Genomic DNA, 19,718 nt, shown 5'->3' on the forward strand with positions numbered 1-19,718 from the left:
TGGATATAATCTGAGATTCTAAACACCACAGACACCCTTTCCACTGGATTCCCAGAGGACAGGAACTACATAGCCACCACTGGACCTTCTGAGGAAGAGCAGACCCTTCTACAGGACCACCGCTTCGACAGAACCACATCCACCACTTCAGGACTGCAGCCACCATCTTATTGGACTGCTACTGCCACCCTGACTAACAGTGTCAGGTTGTATCCTGACTCTGTCAGTTTAAACCAGTGTTTTCTGCCTTTATTTTTTCTTTAATTTCCCTGTTGTTATTCTGACTTGGTGCCTCCCACTGGTTTGTTTTCAAATTAGTACATATTTTGGCGCCCAACATGCAGCAAGGTACTGAAGAAAAGTCAGAATTACAATTTTGTATTGTAGACCACCTACTCATTATGATACTCATGGGTCTTGTACCTTGCTCTCTATATTTTTTTCTGCACAGGGGGAACTACCAAGTGCAATGCTCCTGTGTAGACCAGGGTATGTGTGCCGGTTTGGACAAATTTAGAGGAAAATATCCTCTGATAGAAGGGAGGTTAAAACCAGCCCTCCCCCACCAAGTTCGGGAAAAAAGAAATTTTCCTTGAAGGAAAGTGCAAGAGATAAAAACTATTTATTTAACAAACACACACAAAAAGGATAATAATGCTAAATGATAAAGCCTCTCACTCTGTTGAGAGAAAACCTGGGATAATTTTAGAGTCCTTCCACAGGTCTCTTTCCCCCTCCTTGGAGCTGGGTCATAGGCCCACCTCCAGAGCCAAGGCCTTGGTGGAAAGTCCTCCTGATGTATTCTGACGTTGAAACAGTCCAAAAAAGAAGAAGAGGAAAAACCAAAGTCCCAGGAAAAAAACAAAGTGCAACTCTCTGTCTCTCTCCAGAGAAAAAGAAGCCGAAAGCTGGCTGAAAAGCAAGCAAGCTGCTTCCTCCCGCTCCCGCCACTGCAGAACGCAGAGAGCCATCTCTATCTCTGTGTCCTTAAAACAAACTGCTTTGAAAAGTTTTGCTCAGTTTTTTTCTCTTCCCCCTCTCAGGCTCAGTTTAAAGGCACAGAAAGGCACAAAATTAATTTCTGGGCATAGAGCAGGGATAGGGGATACACATCATAAAATCACCCCGAGACAGTACGGTATAAAACTTGCTTTATTGGTCTATTACGCCTATACTGCATGATAACCTCTGAGGCAATGAACATAATTCGGAATACATACTCAACTTGGCTTGCTTGTCCTAGTCTAGGCTGCTGCATCTGGGGCCTCAACAATCGCACCCAGCCCCTGGGGGGAGGAGTAAAGAATGGTTTTTTCCAGTCTTTCAGGCCTGACACAGCAGATTTTGAAAATATTGAGCTCTCTCTGGATGTCAAAGACAGCATAAACTTGCTGTTAGCTCTGCTTTGTCTTCTCTGTACAGCCTGCACTGTGTACACCATGCTTAGAGTCAGAGCTATGGCACAGCATCCTCAGGATAAGAGGGGAAAAAAAGAGCAGAGCAACAAACATCATGTCTATACAGACTGTCACAGAGGAGAAAGAAACCAAACGCAAGACAACAGTGTCCGTGCCTACGCAGACTGACTCAGAGGAAAAAAAAAAAACAAAGGCACTCTCAGCTTCTCCACACAAACCATCACTGAACCAGAACAGCCCAAACCGATTGCAGTTGCCCCCGTGCAGAAGAAGAAATCAAAAAGCAAGTCAGTCCGCATAGTGACTGACGAGGATGCAGCAGGACCTTCGCACCCGGCAGAAGAGACAGAGCCAGAGATCATCACTCGGTCACTATCCCTGGGTGAGCTGCGTGACCTGCAGAGGGAATTCACGCGCCAGACGAATGAGTCCATCCTGACCTGGCTGCTCCGCATTTGGGACGCTGCAGCCAATGACACCATTCTGGATGGAAGCGAGGCCAGGCAGCTGGGATCTCTGTCCCAGGATGTGGTCATTGACCAGGGGATCGGGAGAACCCAAGAAACTCTCAGCCTCTGGCGGCGACTGCTTACAAGTGTAAGGGACAGGTACCTTTGTAAAGACCCTCCAGGTGCACCAAGGGAAATGGAGCACAATGGAACAAGGTATCCGGAGCCTGAGGGAATTGGCTGTGCTGGAGATCATTTTCTCAGAAGACGAGAGATTTCCTAAGAGCCCAGATGGTGTCCAGTGCACGTCACAGATGTGGTTGAGGTTCGCACGCCTTGGACCAGAGATATACTCCCGTTACCTGGCAACGCTGCAATGGAGGGAAGGCGAGGACAGGGTGGGCGTCTTGGTGAACAAACTGAGGATTTACGAGGACACCGTCACAGCCCTGTTTCGCACCCATATCTCATCCGTGGAAACAAGGCTGGCTGAGCAAGTCCGGGGCTTGATTGAAGAAGGCCATCAGAAATTGAAAAAGGAACTTAAGGAAGAGATTTACCACATCTCCCCAGAACCAACAAGAGTCTCTGCCATCAGGAGCCGGCGTCCCCCAACCAGGGAGAGAGGATACACGCCACGAGGTAATCTCTGGGTTTTTCTTCAGGAACATGGAGAAGACATGAATAAGTGGGACGAAAAACCCACCTCCTCCTTAGTAGCCCCTGTACATGAACTAAAAAGAGGGACCGCTACCACAAGAAGCTCATCTAGAGTCAACGCCACTCCGGTCTCTCGCACACAGAACTCCAGATGGTATAGGAATGATAGTATCACTGATTCTCTTGAAGGGACCTCAGGAGCATATTCACCAGGGGGGAACAACATGTACCATGACCAGGAATAGAGGGGCCCTGCCTCTAGCCAGGTAGAGGAAAGGGATAATCGGGTCTTTTGGACTGTGTGGGTCCGATGGCCTGGCACAGCTGACCCACAAAAATACACGGCTTTGGTTGACACAGGCGCTCAATGTACTCTGATGCCATCAAGGTATGTGGGAGCAGAACCCATTTCTATTTCTGGGGTGACAGGAGGATCCCAGCAGCTGACTGTACTGGAAGCTGAAGTGAGTTTAACTGGGAACGAGTGGCAGAAACACCCCATTGTGACTGGCCCAGAGGCCCCATGCATCCTCGGCATAGACTATCTCAGAAATGGATATTTCAAGGACCCAAAAGGACATTGTTGGGCTTTTGGGATATCAGACAACTGAGTACATTGCCTGGCCTCTCGGATGACCCCTCTGCTGTGGGACTGCTAAGAGCTGCAGAACAACAGGTGCCAATCGCCACAGCAACAGTGCACCGTCGGCAATACCGCACCGACAGAGACTCTGTGGTTCCCGTCCATGAGAGGATTCGCAAACTGGAGAGCCAAGGGGTGGTCAGCAAGGCCCATTCACCTTTCAACAGCCCTATATGGCCAGTGTGCAAGTCCAGCAGAGAACAGACACCGACGGTGGATTACTGTGGCCTGAATGAGGTCTCACCACCAAGTGCTGCTGTGCCAGACATGCTGGAGCTTTAGTACAAGCTGGAGTCCAAGGCAGCAAAGTGGCACACCACCATCAATACTGCCAATGCCTTCTTCTCCATTCCTTTGGCAGCAGAATGCAGGTCGCAGTTTGCCTTCACCTGGAGGGGTGTGCAGTACACCTGGAACCGGCTTGCCCCATGGGTGGAAGCACAGTCCCACCATTTGCCATGGACTGATCCAGACTGCATTGGAAAAGGGTGAGGCTCCAGAACATCTGCAATACATCGACAACATCATTGTGTGGGGAAACACAGCAAAGGAAGTATTTGAGAAAGGAGAGAAAATCATCCAGATTCTCCTGGAAGCCGGCTTTGCCATCAAGAAGAGCAAGTCAAGGGACCTGCTCAAGAGATCCAGTTCCTGGGGGTGAAATGCCAAGATGGACGGCATCAGATTACCACTGAGGTCATCAATAAGATCACAGCAATGTCTCCACCGACCAACAAGAAGGAGATGCAAGCTTTCCTAGGTGCCATAGGTTTCTGGAGAATGCACATTCCCAAGTACAGCCAGATCGTGAGCCCTCTCTACCTGGTTACCTGCAAGAAGAACGATTTCCACTGGGGCCCTGAACAGCAGCAAGCCTTCGCCCAGATCAAACAGGAAATTGCTCACGCCGTAGCCCTTGGCCCAGTCAGGACAGGACCAGAGGTGAAGAACGTGCTCTATTCTGCAGCTGGGAGCCATGGTCTGTCCTGGAGCCTCTGGCAGAAGGTGTCTGGTGAGACTTGGGGTTGGGCACTGGGATGCTGGAGCCGAAGCTACAGAGGGTCTGAAGCCAACTACACTCCCACAGAAAAGGAAATCTTGGCAGCCTATGAAGGAATCCAGGCTGCCTCAGAAGTAACTAGCACAGAGGCACAACTCCTTCTGGTACCCCGACTACCAGTGCTGGGTTGGATGTTCAAGGGAAAGGTTCCTTCCACGCATCACGCCACTGACACCACATGGAGCAAGTGGATCGCCCTCATCACGCAGCACGCCCAAACTGGAAACCTGAATCCTCCTGGGATTCTGGAAATTATAACAAACTGGCCTGAAGGTGAGACTTTCAGATTGTCTTCTGAAGAAGAGGAAGAGCAAGTGACTCGTGCTGAGGAAGCCCCACCATATAATGAGCTACCGGAGACTGAAAGACGTTATGCCCTCTTCACTGATGGTTCCTGCCAAATTGTAGGCACTAACAGGAAGTGGAAAGCTGCAGTATGGAGCCCCACACGACAAGTTGGACAAGCACCGAGGGACAAGGTAGATCGAGTCAGGTTGCAGAGCTTAAAGCCGTCCAGCTGGCTTTGGATATTGCTGAACAAGAGAAGTGGCCGAGGCTCTATCTCTTACACCGACTCGTGGATGGTAGCTAATGCTCTGTGGGGATGGCTGGTTCGATGGAGAAAAGCCAACTGGCAGCGCAAAGGGAAACCCATCTGGGCCGCTGAGATTTGGCAGGACATCGCCGCCCGAGTAGAGAAGCTGACCGTGAAGGTTCGACGTGGATGGATGCGCACGTACCCAAGAGTCGGGCTAATGAAAAATATCGCAGTAACGAGCAGGTGGACCGAGATGCCAAGGTGAAAGTATCACAGGTGGATCTGGACTGGCAGCACAAGGGAGAATTATTCCTAGCTCGTTGGGCCCATGATGCCTCTGGTCAGAGAGATGCAACATACCGCTGGGCCCGTGACCAAGGGGTAGACCTTACCATGGACAGCATTTCACAGGTCATCCACAGCTGTGAGACCTGTGCTGCAATCAAACAGGCCAAGCGGGTGAAGCCTCTGTGGTACGGTGGACGATGGTCAAAGTACAGGTATGGGGAAGCCTGGCAAGTTGATTACATCACCCTTCCCCAAACTCGCCAAGGCAAGCGCTACGTGTTGACCATGGTTGAAGCAACCACTGGATGGCTGGAGACCTACCCTGTGCTTCATGCTGCTGCCCGGAACACCATTCTGGGCCTGGAAAAGCAAGTCCTGCGGAGACATGGCACCCCCAAGAGAACTGAGTTGGACAACGGGACTCATTTTAAGAACAGCCTCATAAACACCTGGGCCAGAGAACACAGTATTGAATGGATATAACACATTCCTTATCATGCACCAGCTGCCAGGAAAGTTGAACGCTGCAATGGACTACTTAAAACCAGCCTGAAGGCACTTGGTGGGGGGACCTTCAAAAATTGGGGAGTGAACTTAGCGAAGGCTACCTGGATGGCCAATACCTGAGAGTCCATCAATCGAGCTGGTCCTGCCGAGTCTGAACCCTTGCACACAGTGGATGGAGACAAGAGTCCCTGTGGCACACGTGAGAGGTGTTTTAGGAAAGACTGTTTGGATTAATCTGTGGGATTGTCTTTGCTCAAGGACCCATTGTGTACCACAATGAGACCTAATTTTAAGGTTTCCCCATCTTTCTGCATTACTCACCAAGTGAAACCAGGTCCTTGAGCAGCTGTGAAAGAGGTTGAAGCCAGAGAAGTGGCTATAGGAAAGATAGAAGTGTAGGCAACAGCTGCTGTAGAGCAGAAAGAAGCTGCAGAAGAGGAGGCCAAGGCATCTGGGAACCTGGGGTCTTCATATGGTTAAATGATCCTGTGAGTCCTGGACCCTCATCCAGTGGCTGCCTGTTGGCCTGTAGCCTGAAGAGGGAGAGGAGGCTTCAGGAGAAGATGTTGGTTGCTGCTGAGAGTGATCAGGAAAAGAAGCTGAAGGCAGAAGGGCTATTTGCTGTCCAGCATGGTCATATTAGGAGGCTTCAGGCGCAGCTTTGGGATGCATAAGAGAGAATCTTTCATAAGGAATTGCAGGATGTAGAATCTGGAATCTGGACCCCTAGTTAAAACTGAAACCAGAGATGATGGACAGGGTCAGCCAACTGCTACAAAATAGCGCCGTATAAGGCAACCAAAATATCAAAGTTATTGCAGGGTAAGTTAAATGAGAAGGAAGATGCTGTACATATTCCCAACTCAAATATGGAGGTTGTGTCTGGACTAATCCAAGTAGAAGTTGTTAGTCCAGGCACAGGCAAAAGTATACAGATTCAAAGCAGTGGTTCAGTTATTTACCCAGTTCCACCCAGTGAGACAATGGCAACCACCTTACTGCTCTGGTGGTACAGGAGTGGGCCATGGGAAAAGGAATCAATGGTATCTTTCACAAAAGGAAAGATAAAGATCCAATTAAACTTAAGCATCACCCAGGACTGTTGGGGTCCCTCCCCCTGCCATGGAGCCCTGGGAGAGGGGCCCTGGGGGGGAGACATGGGGTTTCCCTGCCCCTGGTCAGCCTTGTTCCCCATTGGTTGGTTTGTGTTCCCCTGCGCGGGCAAGGACCCTCGGATCCCGTGACTGCCGCAGTTCCTCGGCAGAGCTCCGGCCACATAGCTGGAGAAATAAACATCTCTGAAACATCTAGCAAGAATCCATCCATAGATATTTCTTTTCCACGGGACTCCTGGTTTGATATAGGCGTGTTACAGTATCCACTGTAACAAATGGTGGAGAATTGTGAGCAGAACGATCCCCAATCCCTAAGTGACTGATTTGTGTGAGTAAACCCTGGAAACTCTGGATTCCTCTTCTCGGTTTTGTTTTGCTATTCCATATCGAAACTATGGAGGAACCGTGGGAAGACTCTTGGCTCTCAGAGCCGCATATGGACATTTATCTTAAACTTAAAATGATTCTTGAACAACGATTTGTAAATTTTAGCTTGATTCAAGCTCAAAAAGAACTGAAACACTTCCTGGCATGGTTGTTTAAGGACTTTTTCTATGTTTCTTGGGATTTAATTCTTACCAAAGGCTTTTGGAAGACCGTTTGGACACAGTTAATATTTGAGTCAAAATATATGCCGATGGAAGAATATTTTCGTGAATATTATTCAATTACCGAGACTGTTGAGCAATGTCAGCTGTGTCCTGGTGAAGGGAAGCCTGGCTCAGGGACCGTGCGGCCTCGGCCACGTGCACCGAGCGCTCTGCGAGCAGCAGCGAGGCAGTTCCCATGCGCGGGCAGAGCCAGGTGAGCTGCAGTGTCAGCAGCGGAGCGAGGCATGGCGGGAGCGGGGGGACCTGGCAGTGCCTGCCTGGCCCCGCACAGCGCGTGGTGGAGCGAGCCCCGTGAACGCCCGAACAAGAGGGGCGGCGCGCGGGCAGCGGCTGGCGGCAGTGGTGCCAGAGCAGAGTCGTGCCCAGCCAAAATGCGCGCTGGAGGGTCGCCGCTTGGGGGCCCAGCCGAGATGCAGCTCCTGGCAGGGGCAGCGAAGCTGTGACCAGAGAAAGCGACGCACCGAGAACTGAGCAGCACAGCCCGGCCCGCACGGCCCTGAACGCGACCCCGGGAAAAGCGCGCAGGCACGAGCAATATCTCCATTGTAAGCCCCCCCTACAGTCTCCCTTTCCTAATCCCACCTTTCCCTTTTATCCTATGTCCTATTACCCCCAGTGTATTCCAAATCCGTTTTTTCATCCATAGTTTCCCTCACAAAACCATGCTTTTGGCAATTGTTTCCCCAAAAATCCCTTTCTAGTGCTGAGTGGGGGATGAAAAGGGGGAGGGAAGAAATTAAACCCTCTCCTGTCTCAGTTTCCCCACAAAGCATGCTCAGAGAGTTCTGTCTCCCTTCTATCAACCCTAAGATGTTCCACAGAATCTGTTTGGACATTTAAAGACTCAGGAGGGTGGCTTGTTTTGTTTTGAAACTGTTCTTGTTATGTTTATCCAGTTGTTTTCATTCTCCTTTTATTAAAATAAAACGGGTGAGATGCTGGGGTCCCTCCCCCTGCCATGTAGCCCTGGGAGAGGGGCCCTGAGGGGAGACACGGAGTTTCCCTGCTCCTGGTCAGCCTCATTCCCCATTGGTTGGTTTGTGGTTTCCTGCACAGGCAAAGGACCCTCAGGTCCTGTGACTGCCTCAGTTCCTCGGCAGAGCTCTGGCCACACGGCTGGAGAAATAAACATCTCTGAAACATCTATCAAGAATCCGTCCATATATATTTCTTTTCCACGGGACTCCTGGTTTGATATATGCATGTTACACTATCCCCACTGTAACACAGGACAACCAGTTTGAGCAGATTTTTTTTACTACTGGAGCAGTGACCTAAGATGCCTTTCAGCAGCTATTTGTGGATAGCTACCAATGCCCATGATAAAGAGCACTGTTTTCATGCCAATGGATAGTACCTTCTTTTCAACCACTGGTTTAGGACTAGACATTTTTCCTTTTCCTACAGGAACTATGACAAAAGCAGTGACTGATGTTAACATCAAGCATTTTAACTGCATATTGCTGTTGTTTTGTAATTAGTACCTAGCACTACTGACTCAAGATATTTCAGCAATGCATCCTTCTCCCTTCAGCCTGTTAAACGTGAACTATTGTAGTAAGACTCCAACGTAGATTGGGAGCTAATACAAAAATGTGTAAGAATATGGAGGCCTCAGTGCCAAGGGCTTTGCCTTGCCATGCCCTGCTTCACACTGGAAGGAATTAAGATTCTTTCTGTTGCTTGTAAGTTTGTCTGCTGTGATGTGTATTACTTGTAACACTTGACCTGAAGACTTCCCCTGAAACAAGGTTCATACTTGGTGTCAGAATTTTGAAAAAAAATTGTGTACTTGTTACAGTTGTAACGGGACCAAAGCCCCATATATTTTTCAGTGTGGTACCCAATGGCAGGAATTAGCCTGCCAGAGAGCCACAAATAATTATCCTAAATCTTACTGAATTGAAGAATGACAAAATATACAGCCTCTTTGGGGTTGGCTTGGAGGAGTTCAGATGAAAAATCTTATTCCTATCTAACAGCAGAATACATACTGGATTGAAATGCAGTGCTTGAATTCCTTCCCCTATATCCTATCAGTGTTCAATTTGACAACCCCTCAGAGATGGATGCGCCCTCAGCACACCCATTATTGAACAAAAGCTACATGGGATGCTCAGCCTCACCAAAAGGGAGTGCTCTGTCACCATCCACAATGCTACAACTTCAACTGAAGAGGCCTGAGCAAAGATGAAGGAAGCTGCTGACCAGATGACTGAACTATTCCAATCACTCCAACCAACGGACTGGTTCAATGAATCAAGCCTTAAACCCCAGATTTCTTCTGTTTTGAAATCAAGGGGGAATGTGTTTGACATAAATCGGGATTGTAATATTGGTGGGATTTCTGGTTTTAATGATGAGCATGGACCTTATTTGCAGCTATGATTAGCTGCTTACTGTCTTCTGCTTCCTCCCTCTTCTAGCCCTCTGTCCAATACATAGAGATCACCACAGCCAAAGATGAGCCATATGCCCAACCAATAGTAAGGAATGTTTGAACCACTGGGCCTTGTGGAGGACCTGGTACAAGCACGTTCTGTCTCAAACATTTTGACTGTTCTGGCAGGAAAGCTGTGAATAGAAGAGAGGGTCTCGCGGAGGTGGGGCAGCACTCTGCTGAGCCGACTCCCTGCTCCACCCGGAGACTCATGCTCAGTTCCCCACCCTGGACTCAACTCATTGGAGAAGGGCTCCAAGGCCTGGCTTTGCATCCAAGAACAAAACATCAAAAAAATCTCATTCATGTAAGAGGCTGCACCAGGTTAACTACAAAAGGAAGCCGATTGGGCTTCCTTGCTCTCTTTTTCCTCTCCTTCTCTTTCACTGTGTCAGATTTCCAGCTCTGGACCAGTCCCACAGTGAGACAAGGCAGGATCTAAGGACTGGTGATATTCTTTGTTCTCTTTCTTTTCTGCTTTTATTTCTCTTCTTCCTCACTCTGTCTGGGCAAAAGCATGGCTATCATTTTCTATTCCATACTCCATACTGAAGTTTGTTGTGGGAGAGTTGTGGAAGTGTTGTGGTTTGTGAGCCAGCACCTTTGAGTAGTGTGTTGAGACTTTAATATTAAAGTGTAAAAATTACAGGCTTGTTAGTCAGCACTTGTGGAAGTCTTCAAACATAAGGGCTTGTTAGCCAACACCTTTTAAGTTTGCTGGACACAAGGCGATCACACAAAAAAGCACAAGAGCTCCCTAAAGTGCATCCAGTGTCTTTGTTGAATCTTGAAGAGAATTTATAATGAACATCATGGCCTCTTACTGATGGGTCATAACATGCTCAAGCAGAAATTCCTTTAGCTAGTCTTTCGGTAGTGTTTAAGTGTCTGCTGAAGAGGTAAGTTTGAGCAGTGGAGAAATACGTCAAAGGGAAAAACAATGAAGGAGAGGGAAAAGCTGAACAGTGAATAGGAGGTTTAAGTCAAGTACAGGGACATATAATAAAATTAGTAAATCTAACCGTTAGAAGAGGTGAGCAGTAGAGTTTTTACAAACCAAACAGCTTTGCTAAAGAACGACTTGATCACAAGTAATCAGTTTGTATACTGAAAGACCAGAAGAAACATACAAACACCACTACACAGCACAGAACTGGTAAAGCCCAGTTCTTAAAGAGTTTCATTCTACTTCTTATAAAAGCCTATTCTGATGTCTCAAACTGGAGTATGTCCCCAAACAGAACAGGCCATAATGAACTAAGATTAAGAGGAAGATTCTGGAACTGTAGCTGTTTTAGCAAAATAAATACGCATTTACATATAAACATTATACTTTAAAATGCATACACTGTATGACCCTTGGACCTCATGTAGAAAAAAATTTTTAAGCTGTTTTGTTACACAAGTCCTGAAGCTGCCCTAAGCATTGTAACAGGAACATGCTTGTATAATGTTGTCCACAAAAGAAATACTAATTCAACACAATTAAAAACTTTGAGTCAAAAGAGCACTTTTAAAAAACACTTTTAACATCAGAAGCACTCTTGAATGCTGCTGTATAAACACAGCCATTCATTGCACTTGAGAGAAACCCACAAAGTCCTCCTGCACTAGAGTATATGGTTACCATTGATACACAAAACATCTGGCATAGGAAATGTCTTGCTGCTCACAAGGCAACAGTAGGTCAACAATGGAATGCTACCATAAGGAATGCAAATACAATTTTAGGATACTGCAGGAGAGATTACAACAACCAGACCTGCCAAAGGTAACTGCTCAAACTATAACATAAACATAATTCAAGTAACCCCATTCATGAAGGCTAAACTTGAACTATAACAGGTACAAAACGGGGAGGAAGTTAAGAGTATTTAATTAACAATAACAAAATGAAGGCTAAGCATAGGCCTAATGACTGCTCTGAAAGCACAAAAGTAAAAGTGGCAGGGAAAACAAACACATTTAAAAAGGAAAAGGATGATATGCCACTGTATCTATACTGTTAGAATAAAGTCCTGGTACTGTCTCAAAAGAAAAAAACAGAAAAAAATGCAAAAATCCAAATAAATCTACAGTTTGATGCAGCTGCTTTTAGGAGGCTGAACCTTGTGACTCAAATCCTTTCCAATCTGGAAGTAAGTATGTATCTGAAATACATACTGAAATAAAAAAGGGAGAACCGTATTAAAAGAATCCACTAGTTCTACCTGCTGATAAGTGTATTTTTATCTTACTATGATGACGCAAGCTCCAGTGTTGATTTTCACTATGATTTCTTCGTCTGCTTTTCACTGCAAAGACATTCATTACAGCTTTTCACACCACTAATGTATGAGGACAAATGGAAAGTTCATTACGTACTCAGAGCTCTTTCAGTGCTAGTAGTAAATTACAGATAGACTTAACTATATTGGTTCTTTAGGTGACTTCAAACTAAGTTACTCAATAAAGTTACTTCAAGCTTTTTACTCAGCTGGAAACAAGCAGCTCTAAGACTGAGATATTTGGAAACCAAAAAAGTAAATGTTGCCAATGAACAGTATCATCTGGGACAGCTGAAATCGGTTGAAATGGTAGCTTACTAAGTTGCATATGTAATAAAAACGCTTTTACCAAAACTGATCAGATAAAAGTTCTCTTGCTCCACATGATCAAGTAATTAGTGCTTAAAAAAACCCCACTATCTTGCAAAGTAGTTCTAAATGTGCTTTGTAGTAGGCAGCCTTTAACTAGAAGAATTCTCAGACTATTTTCAACTTTCACCAGACATACAGAATAAGTTCAAGAGAGGTTAAAACAAAATGAGTTTAAATCTGATTTAACACACAATAACCCTCAAAACTATATCCAATGTTGCTCTCTAAAGCCATAATTTGCATGTTCTAAAAACTTTTACTACTCCCAAAGTAAGTATTTTACAAAGCAAGGAGAGTGATACCGGTATTTTTCAGGAGTTTATTATATGTTTGTAATGCTTTTTAGATTTCTTATATAAAGCCATGCATTTCTGTTCCCACAGCTTACCCTTCACTTTATGGAACCCTACTACACTATGTAAAAAGTTCTGTGCTACTGCAGCAACAAAAATGAATTGTAGTCCTACAAGTCCTTCAATGATAAAAAGTAATCAAGTGGATTTCATCATGAAAGACTTCAGTTATAAAAACAGTCATTTACCAAGAGGCTAAAAGTATCCAGAAGCAAATTATGGTGTTACCAAAGTAGTTCTGATGAAAGATTACGAAAAAGCCAAATAACATTAACACAATTAACACAATATCCAAAAGTATCATGTTCGCAAGTGAAGTAAATGTATTACACAACGTTGCAAATAAAACATGTCTACCAAAGTGATGTGCAAATACCAACAGTTAGAGATGGAAAACACTTAGGGGCAGGAGTGTGGACATTAAAACACATGCAGTCTGAAGAATTTCTGGAGTTTCTCTGTAGTCACCTGATATTAAGATTCACAGTAAATTTGTTGTACCTCTACTTGTTGGACAACAAAGGAATCTACTAAGATGACTGCCACAGAGCACATCCTTAAAGCAGCATTAAACTACTGCTGACTTTGCAAACATACATTTAGCCTTGAAAACAGTGACAACAATTAAAAACTGGTTTTACTCAATATGGCCAAACTATACAATTACATCTATCACTAATTGCTTTTATCTAGTTCAATGAAATCATACAAGACTATTAAAGGTTTCAATGCAATAAATCAAACCAATAACATCCGAAAGGAAAAATCTAATTAATTATTCATCCCAAATCCTTAAAAAAAATGTTAACTTACCAGCTTAATTGCCACATAGTCATTTGTGTACAAATTTTTTCCTTGAAAAAGAATAAAAACAAGAATGTGAGACTGGCTTTTCTGTTCTAATAAAATGCCATTTAAATATCATGAAAGTCTTCAAAACATTTTTCACCTAAGGTGCTAGTTGTTCTGGCAGTGACAAGAAATGTGCGTTTATTAGTCTAATACCTTACTTTAAAAAGAATTTTTCCTTCAATAGTGTTAGAGGTGGAAATTTCACAGAGAGTTTCAGCTATTTCACCAAGTTTGTGAAACTTTTATGTACTAAAAAAGCTTGAATATTGGTAAATCACTAAAACTGGAATGGTATATCCTACATTCTCATCATTATTGCTGAGAACTATTTGAAACTTATTCTAAAATTACCATATAATTTTGAAACATCAGCCACTAATTAAAACTAGAATTAACTAGGCGTATTTTTTTCCTCAATTATATAATTTACGAAGCTAGAAATTAGGACAGGACAATGACATTCCTGACAGGCTTACACCACTTGGAAAACACATCTGCTGCTTTAAAAGAGATTCTGTAACAGGATAAGAACTTTTCAGTAAGTATCACTTAAAACTGTATGCAATGACTAAAATGTTAAACAAGTTTTATAAAATTAAAATTAAAAAATAACAGTGTAAAATTAAAAGCAGATAAAGGAAAAATTAAGCTATCAATTCCAACATTTTTTGTTTCTTTACAATCTTCAAATGCATTTAGTGTATATTATTCTTAATGATAATCCTACTTTTTTCTCTGTAGTATTACTCAGGTCTGAATTTCCCATATTTAGCTCAGTTTTGTTAAAGAAATACAACGGGGTAAAAACATGGACCAAGTCTAAAAAGTTCCCTGTGAAGACAGTTACACAGAATCATAGAATGTTTGATTTGGAAGGGACCCACAAAGATCATCGAGTCCAACTCTTAAGTGAATGGCCCATACAGGGATTGAACACATGACCTTCCTGTTACTAGCACCATGCTCTGACCAACTGAGTTACACCGATAGTCAAAGACTGATTTAAGCTCTAATCATCCTTTTAAAAAATAGAGTATTGTTGTAAAGCTGAAACAAGATGCATTAAAAACATGCCTCACTTAGTGGATCAACTTCACAAAAAAAAAACAAAACAAACAAATTACCTGATGGCTTCACAACAACAAACACATAATCAATACCAGCAGCATGCCATAATCTGACCCACAAAAGGATGTGTATTCCAAGACCTATCTAGGGACTAGAGTGGAAATCCAGGCATCCTAAGTATTTCTTATCTGATGATCATATCAGTTACATTTCTGATAAAAAGTGTACTTTGTTTGAAGTTGTTTCTTTGTCTTTGTATGGTATTACAATCTATAAAACACTTAATAGAAATTCTTGCAGGAGCCCTGCTCATTCCATCTCTCAGATATAAAAATCACCTACTCTGAGTAAGTAACCAATCCAGCTACAGTTAAGTAGCTGGATATTGAGTTCCAAAAGCTGTAATGACATGTTTATTCTGAAGTGGTATCAGAAGGGACACTAACTTTCCAGGTGGTCAGTCAAGACAATTGTGTCTTTAACATACAGCAGACAAGTATAAATGATGCCATTGTTGATTTGTCTAAAAATACACAACAGGTCTTGAGTAATGCATCACTTGCAACAGAAACAAGTTCTCTTTTACTACCTCATCAGTTTATCTTAACTAAATCAGTTTAACTTAACTATAACAAAGAGCCTTAAAATTAACAGCTCAATATCCAAACCAATTTAGTCCTTTGCAAGCTAATGGGCGAACATCACAGATAGTAATTTGCTATGCATAGCCAATTTCCCATTTGATCCGTAAGCCACTACTGAAGCCTGACCACCGCTTTCTTCCCTGGTGTAAGAACTACAACAGCTCCCAATACATAATTGGATTTTTATCTTCTGAGCGCAACTTCACCACTCTACAAGTCTCTTCTCTTCCTATAAGTCCCTCAGGTTTAAACTTAGGACACATGCTCAAAATATACTCCTATTTACAGAAACACATAAAACAAACTACGTGCTTGTGTACATCTTTGTAGAAAGGATGCATTCTAAGTACTTGCTACTGTAGCAAAGCAAGGGATAAAAAATTTAAATCAGAATCTATAATAGCAGTATTAACTCTTGCTTTCAGTAACTTACATTTAAAACATCTTACCTCACAAACAACAATAAATAGGGATTTGAAATATCTAGTATATATGCAAAACCCAAGGATATTAAAATGAGAAAGCCACACTTGTCCTGGTAACTGTTGCAGGACACTACACTGCCCTGTAATCTTCCTATTTATTTTACCTACTTGTTCTATTTTATTTCAGTACTATCAAACTGTAAGTCTTACCTATTTAATACTGTATTTAAAATAATAGTTTCACTCTGTACCAGCTGCAAGTAAATGAATTAATCAGATACTAATTTTTAATGAGCTCTGTACATTGTGACCAAATAACAGACAAAAAAATTAAATTTACTAGTTTGCAGTTGCCTTATGTAAAATTAATCTTGCTGGTTTGACTTAGTTCATTGAGAGGATTGAAACAAAAGTTACAATTTGAAGGCAGTATACAAAAGTTTTGGAAGTGAGGAAGACCTATTTTTCAGCTTTATTTGTGGACTGCAAAGGCACATATGCAACACTGTAAAAGTCAAAATGTATCAATTTCGTTTAACTATCAAAAATAATAACAAGAGTACCTATTACTGAGACTGCAAAATTCAGTGTCCTAAGTCAGAGCTGCAGCAATATTGTCTTTAATCCCTGTACAGTATAAATTTGCTAAGCTTGTTTACATCCTGACAGCCCTCACAATGCACTATATTAAAAACATGTTATATTTTATGCAAGCACTGTATCACAAATATTGTCGGAAGGCCAATGAGCATTAGTTCTACTATACGCAAAGATCAAAAGAAACAACACCTATACAGACAACCCTCTTCTCAAATACCTAACTTTGAAACTCACATCTATTTAATGCATGAGGCACTTCAACTGAAACCTTCTAACAATACTAGAATAAATCCTTGCCATTAAGTGTCAAGTTGCATTTGTTAACACATACAGAATTTGCACACCTTGAAAACCCTGGCTAATCATGCTGTTCATCCTGGAAATACAAGTCCCCAAAAGTAAACACAGAGTCTTCCAAAACCACACACCCATCAGTGTCTATTTTACTAAATGCTAACATTTCATTTGGACAGCTTTGCTGCCCAAATTCTTCAAAACTCTATAGGTCCTTCTCAGTCTGTGCCTTCTCCACCATCTGATTTTCACCAATCTGTTCACCAGAGAACTAGAAACCGAATTATCTCAGATTTTCTCGACAGATTGATTCTCACTGCCCTGTTTAACAGCAACTCAATGTTTAGCCTCACTACATTAGAAAATAAACCAAGGAATTTCTGTGCTCGCTGCTATTAAAAATGCTGTAGTACCTGGTACAGTATCTCCAAGAGATCCGTCAGACCTACAGGACAGGGACGTGCCTCGCATACATTTAGCCCTAAATAGACCTCAATAAACTGGCTCAGGAAGTCAGAAGAGACATCTACAATAACCATGATGTAACTTCCAGCATCTTGGAAGAGAAAACTGAGTGAATTTAGGAGAGCACTGCACACAGTTACAAAACATTTTAGTCCCAGAAAGTATCCTACTGTGCAGATTCTTCATGTCATCAAGCTTGCACTGGCTGGGGTAAAGCCACAAAAGATGGGTTAAATATGCCTTGCATATCTGAAACTTCAAAGCAGTTTGAAGAGCTGCATGGTATTCATACAGAAATTTTTATGCCTAGACTGCATAAAAATGGCCTTGAATAATGTAAACTGAAATAAAGAAACAAGGATCTTACCTAACCGTAGTTCTCCAAAATTACCGCACCCGATTTTTTTACCAACTCTGAAGTTAGGGCCAACCATTAAAACTCCAGAATTTGAAGAACTAGTTCCACGTGGATTATGGCCTGATCTCCCACTAGGCCGTGCCATTCTTTCATCTGGTTTGTCTTTGTCCTTCTTTTTATTTTCCATGTCAAGTTTACGGTACTCCACTTTGACGTATTCCTCTTTTTAAAAAATCAGTATAAGCAAATTCCAATTGGACAATGTGAGAATGAAAACATCATGAGTGAAGTGCCCAGCTGGTTATTATCAGTAAGCAGTCAACAGCAGCATGTTCATCCTGTTTGCAAAGCTTTGGAGGTATCTGTGGTGAAATGTAATTCCAGAATGCACAACACCAGCAATATTTCCTAGTCTTTAGACAAACTCTGTTAAAAGAAAAACAAAGTTATTTGAGACACTAAGATTATTGCACAAAATTACTTTCTCTTCAACTAGTCAAACAATTAAGCTATAACTAAGCGTATTTTGCTTTACAGATCTATGAAAAGCACTACTTTAATTGTCTCTATTTCTAGTATGTAATGACAAGAGATATTGGTGTGACTGAAGTGTGCCAAAATTTCAACATTTCAAGCAATAGTTTTAAAAAAGCAACAGAAAAGCCCTATAAAACTTCTTCCTGAATAAACACATCTAAAATTGACCCTTGGACCCATTCACTCCACTTTATGCCAGCTCTGCAAAAGAAAGCATTTTATTTATTTTCTCTCAAATATTATCTGTTGTTTTAAAGTAAATGCTCAAGCCGCACAGTTATTGAAGTTACAGAAATATATTGTATTTTCTGAACTGTAATTTCTGAGATGCACAAATTATAAACTCATGGCAAGGACACTTGAGTTCTTTCAGTAACTCCTAGAATCTAAAAAAAACCTGCATTTATTTACTCTTCCCTACTAAACTTATGTCATAAATCTGTTTCCCTGCTCCCCTTCTCCCTTGTTTAGCATCATTGCCTAGACACTAATTCCTACATGGATTTCAACAAAAACAATGTTATCTTACTACTGCAATAAAGAACCATAAGAAAGCTCTTGGTTTTAAATCTCAGCTATAAGAACACCGGATACTGTTTTCTATTTGATGACAGTGGCATAAAACCTCATAATTCAGAAGGTTCTACACAGGCAAAATTCCATGATGAGTTAAATACCTGTGCAAAAATTATTTTGCTACATTTGCTTCAATGTTGGGAATACACTGCAGTAATGGAAAACATCCTCTGGAAAAATGTAATTCATGCACTACAGCCTATTTTTAAGGTAGTAACCAGGAACTTATTTTTAACACTTTGAGCTGAAGACACTTTCATTTCATAAACCAATTTCTCACAAAGTAAAATTATTACTTACATCATACTTACTGCAAAATTTCAAAAACCAAAGAGATAGTAGTGAAAATATAACAAATAATATGAACAGTCATCTGAACAATTGCATCTGCTAAATCATACATAGTTATAGCATGTTTATAACTAGATGACATTTAAAAATCATTAATCAACAGCTAACTAACCTAATACCTGAATGGATTTGTTTGGCAAAGAAACATGACCACAATACTGTGAAAGGGGGAATGAAAGGCTTGTCCTGAGAGAAATCAAAAAACACAAATGCAGATTCCAATCCAAGATGACTTGCTTAATGCCAGGGAAAAGGACTTCAGCAGTGAATAATGAACGCTGTGGTGTTTTATGGTACAGACAGAAGCATTTAAGAGAAAAAGATAGGCATATTACAACATAATCTTGCAGGTTTTTAAGCCACACCACCAGATACCCTAAAGTCACTTCCTAAACCACAGATCTCAAAGGAACAGACTCAATGAGAAACAATAGGTAATTTGCCCTCACCCATCACTACGAAAGCTACGGAAGAAGTAAGAAAGCTAGACATTAAGTGTATTGAAGTAGAACTTCAAGGTAACCATTCAGTTCTTAGAAAGAAGGTCAGCACATCTGATGCAACAGAATGCAACTAAGTATTTTAGGTACCAAAGAAAAGAAGACTTATGTTCCATATCTTACTGGCTTCTTCAGCGAGAACTAACAATAAACAATCCTAGAATTTTTAGTGTACCGAATACATTACGAACAACATAAATTTTGATTTCCGGAAATGTGTCCTTATACGGATAAATCTGTTACACAGTAACTTATGTCCTTCCCTTTCCTCCTGCTGAAACAACAGATACTACAGTTACATTATGGGTAAGCTTTCTTATATAAACT

At 42.3% G+C, this 19,718-nt stretch overlaps 1 protein-coding gene across 7 annotated transcripts in view; it reads right to left on the reverse strand.

The window, feature by feature from the left end:
* The window catches only part of CSNK1G3 (casein kinase 1 gamma 3), an 81,019-nt gene that overhangs the window by 45,710 nt on the left and 15,591 nt on the right, over positions 1–19,718 (reverse strand). For all 7 annotated transcript variants that reach the window (XM_069001234.1, XM_069001235.1, XM_069001236.1 and 4 more), the window contains 2 exons: positions 17,437–17,853; positions 13,535–13,575 (listed from right to left, as the gene is read on the reverse strand). In XM_069001234.1, coding sequence (XP_068857335.1) covers positions 13,535–13,575; positions 17,437–17,614 — 219 coding nt within the window. In that variant the 5' untranslated portion in view covers positions 17,615–17,853. The remainder of the gene's footprint in view (positions 1–13,534; positions 13,576–17,436; positions 17,854–19,718) is intronic.

The sequence above is a fragment of the Aphelocoma coerulescens genome (assembly GCF_041296385.1).
Source record: "Aphelocoma coerulescens isolate FSJ_1873_10779 chromosome Z unlocalized genomic scaffold, UR_Acoe_1.0 ChrZ, whole genome shotgun sequence".
Classification (NCBI taxonomy): domain Eukaryota; kingdom Metazoa; phylum Chordata; class Aves; order Passeriformes; family Corvidae; genus Aphelocoma; species Aphelocoma coerulescens.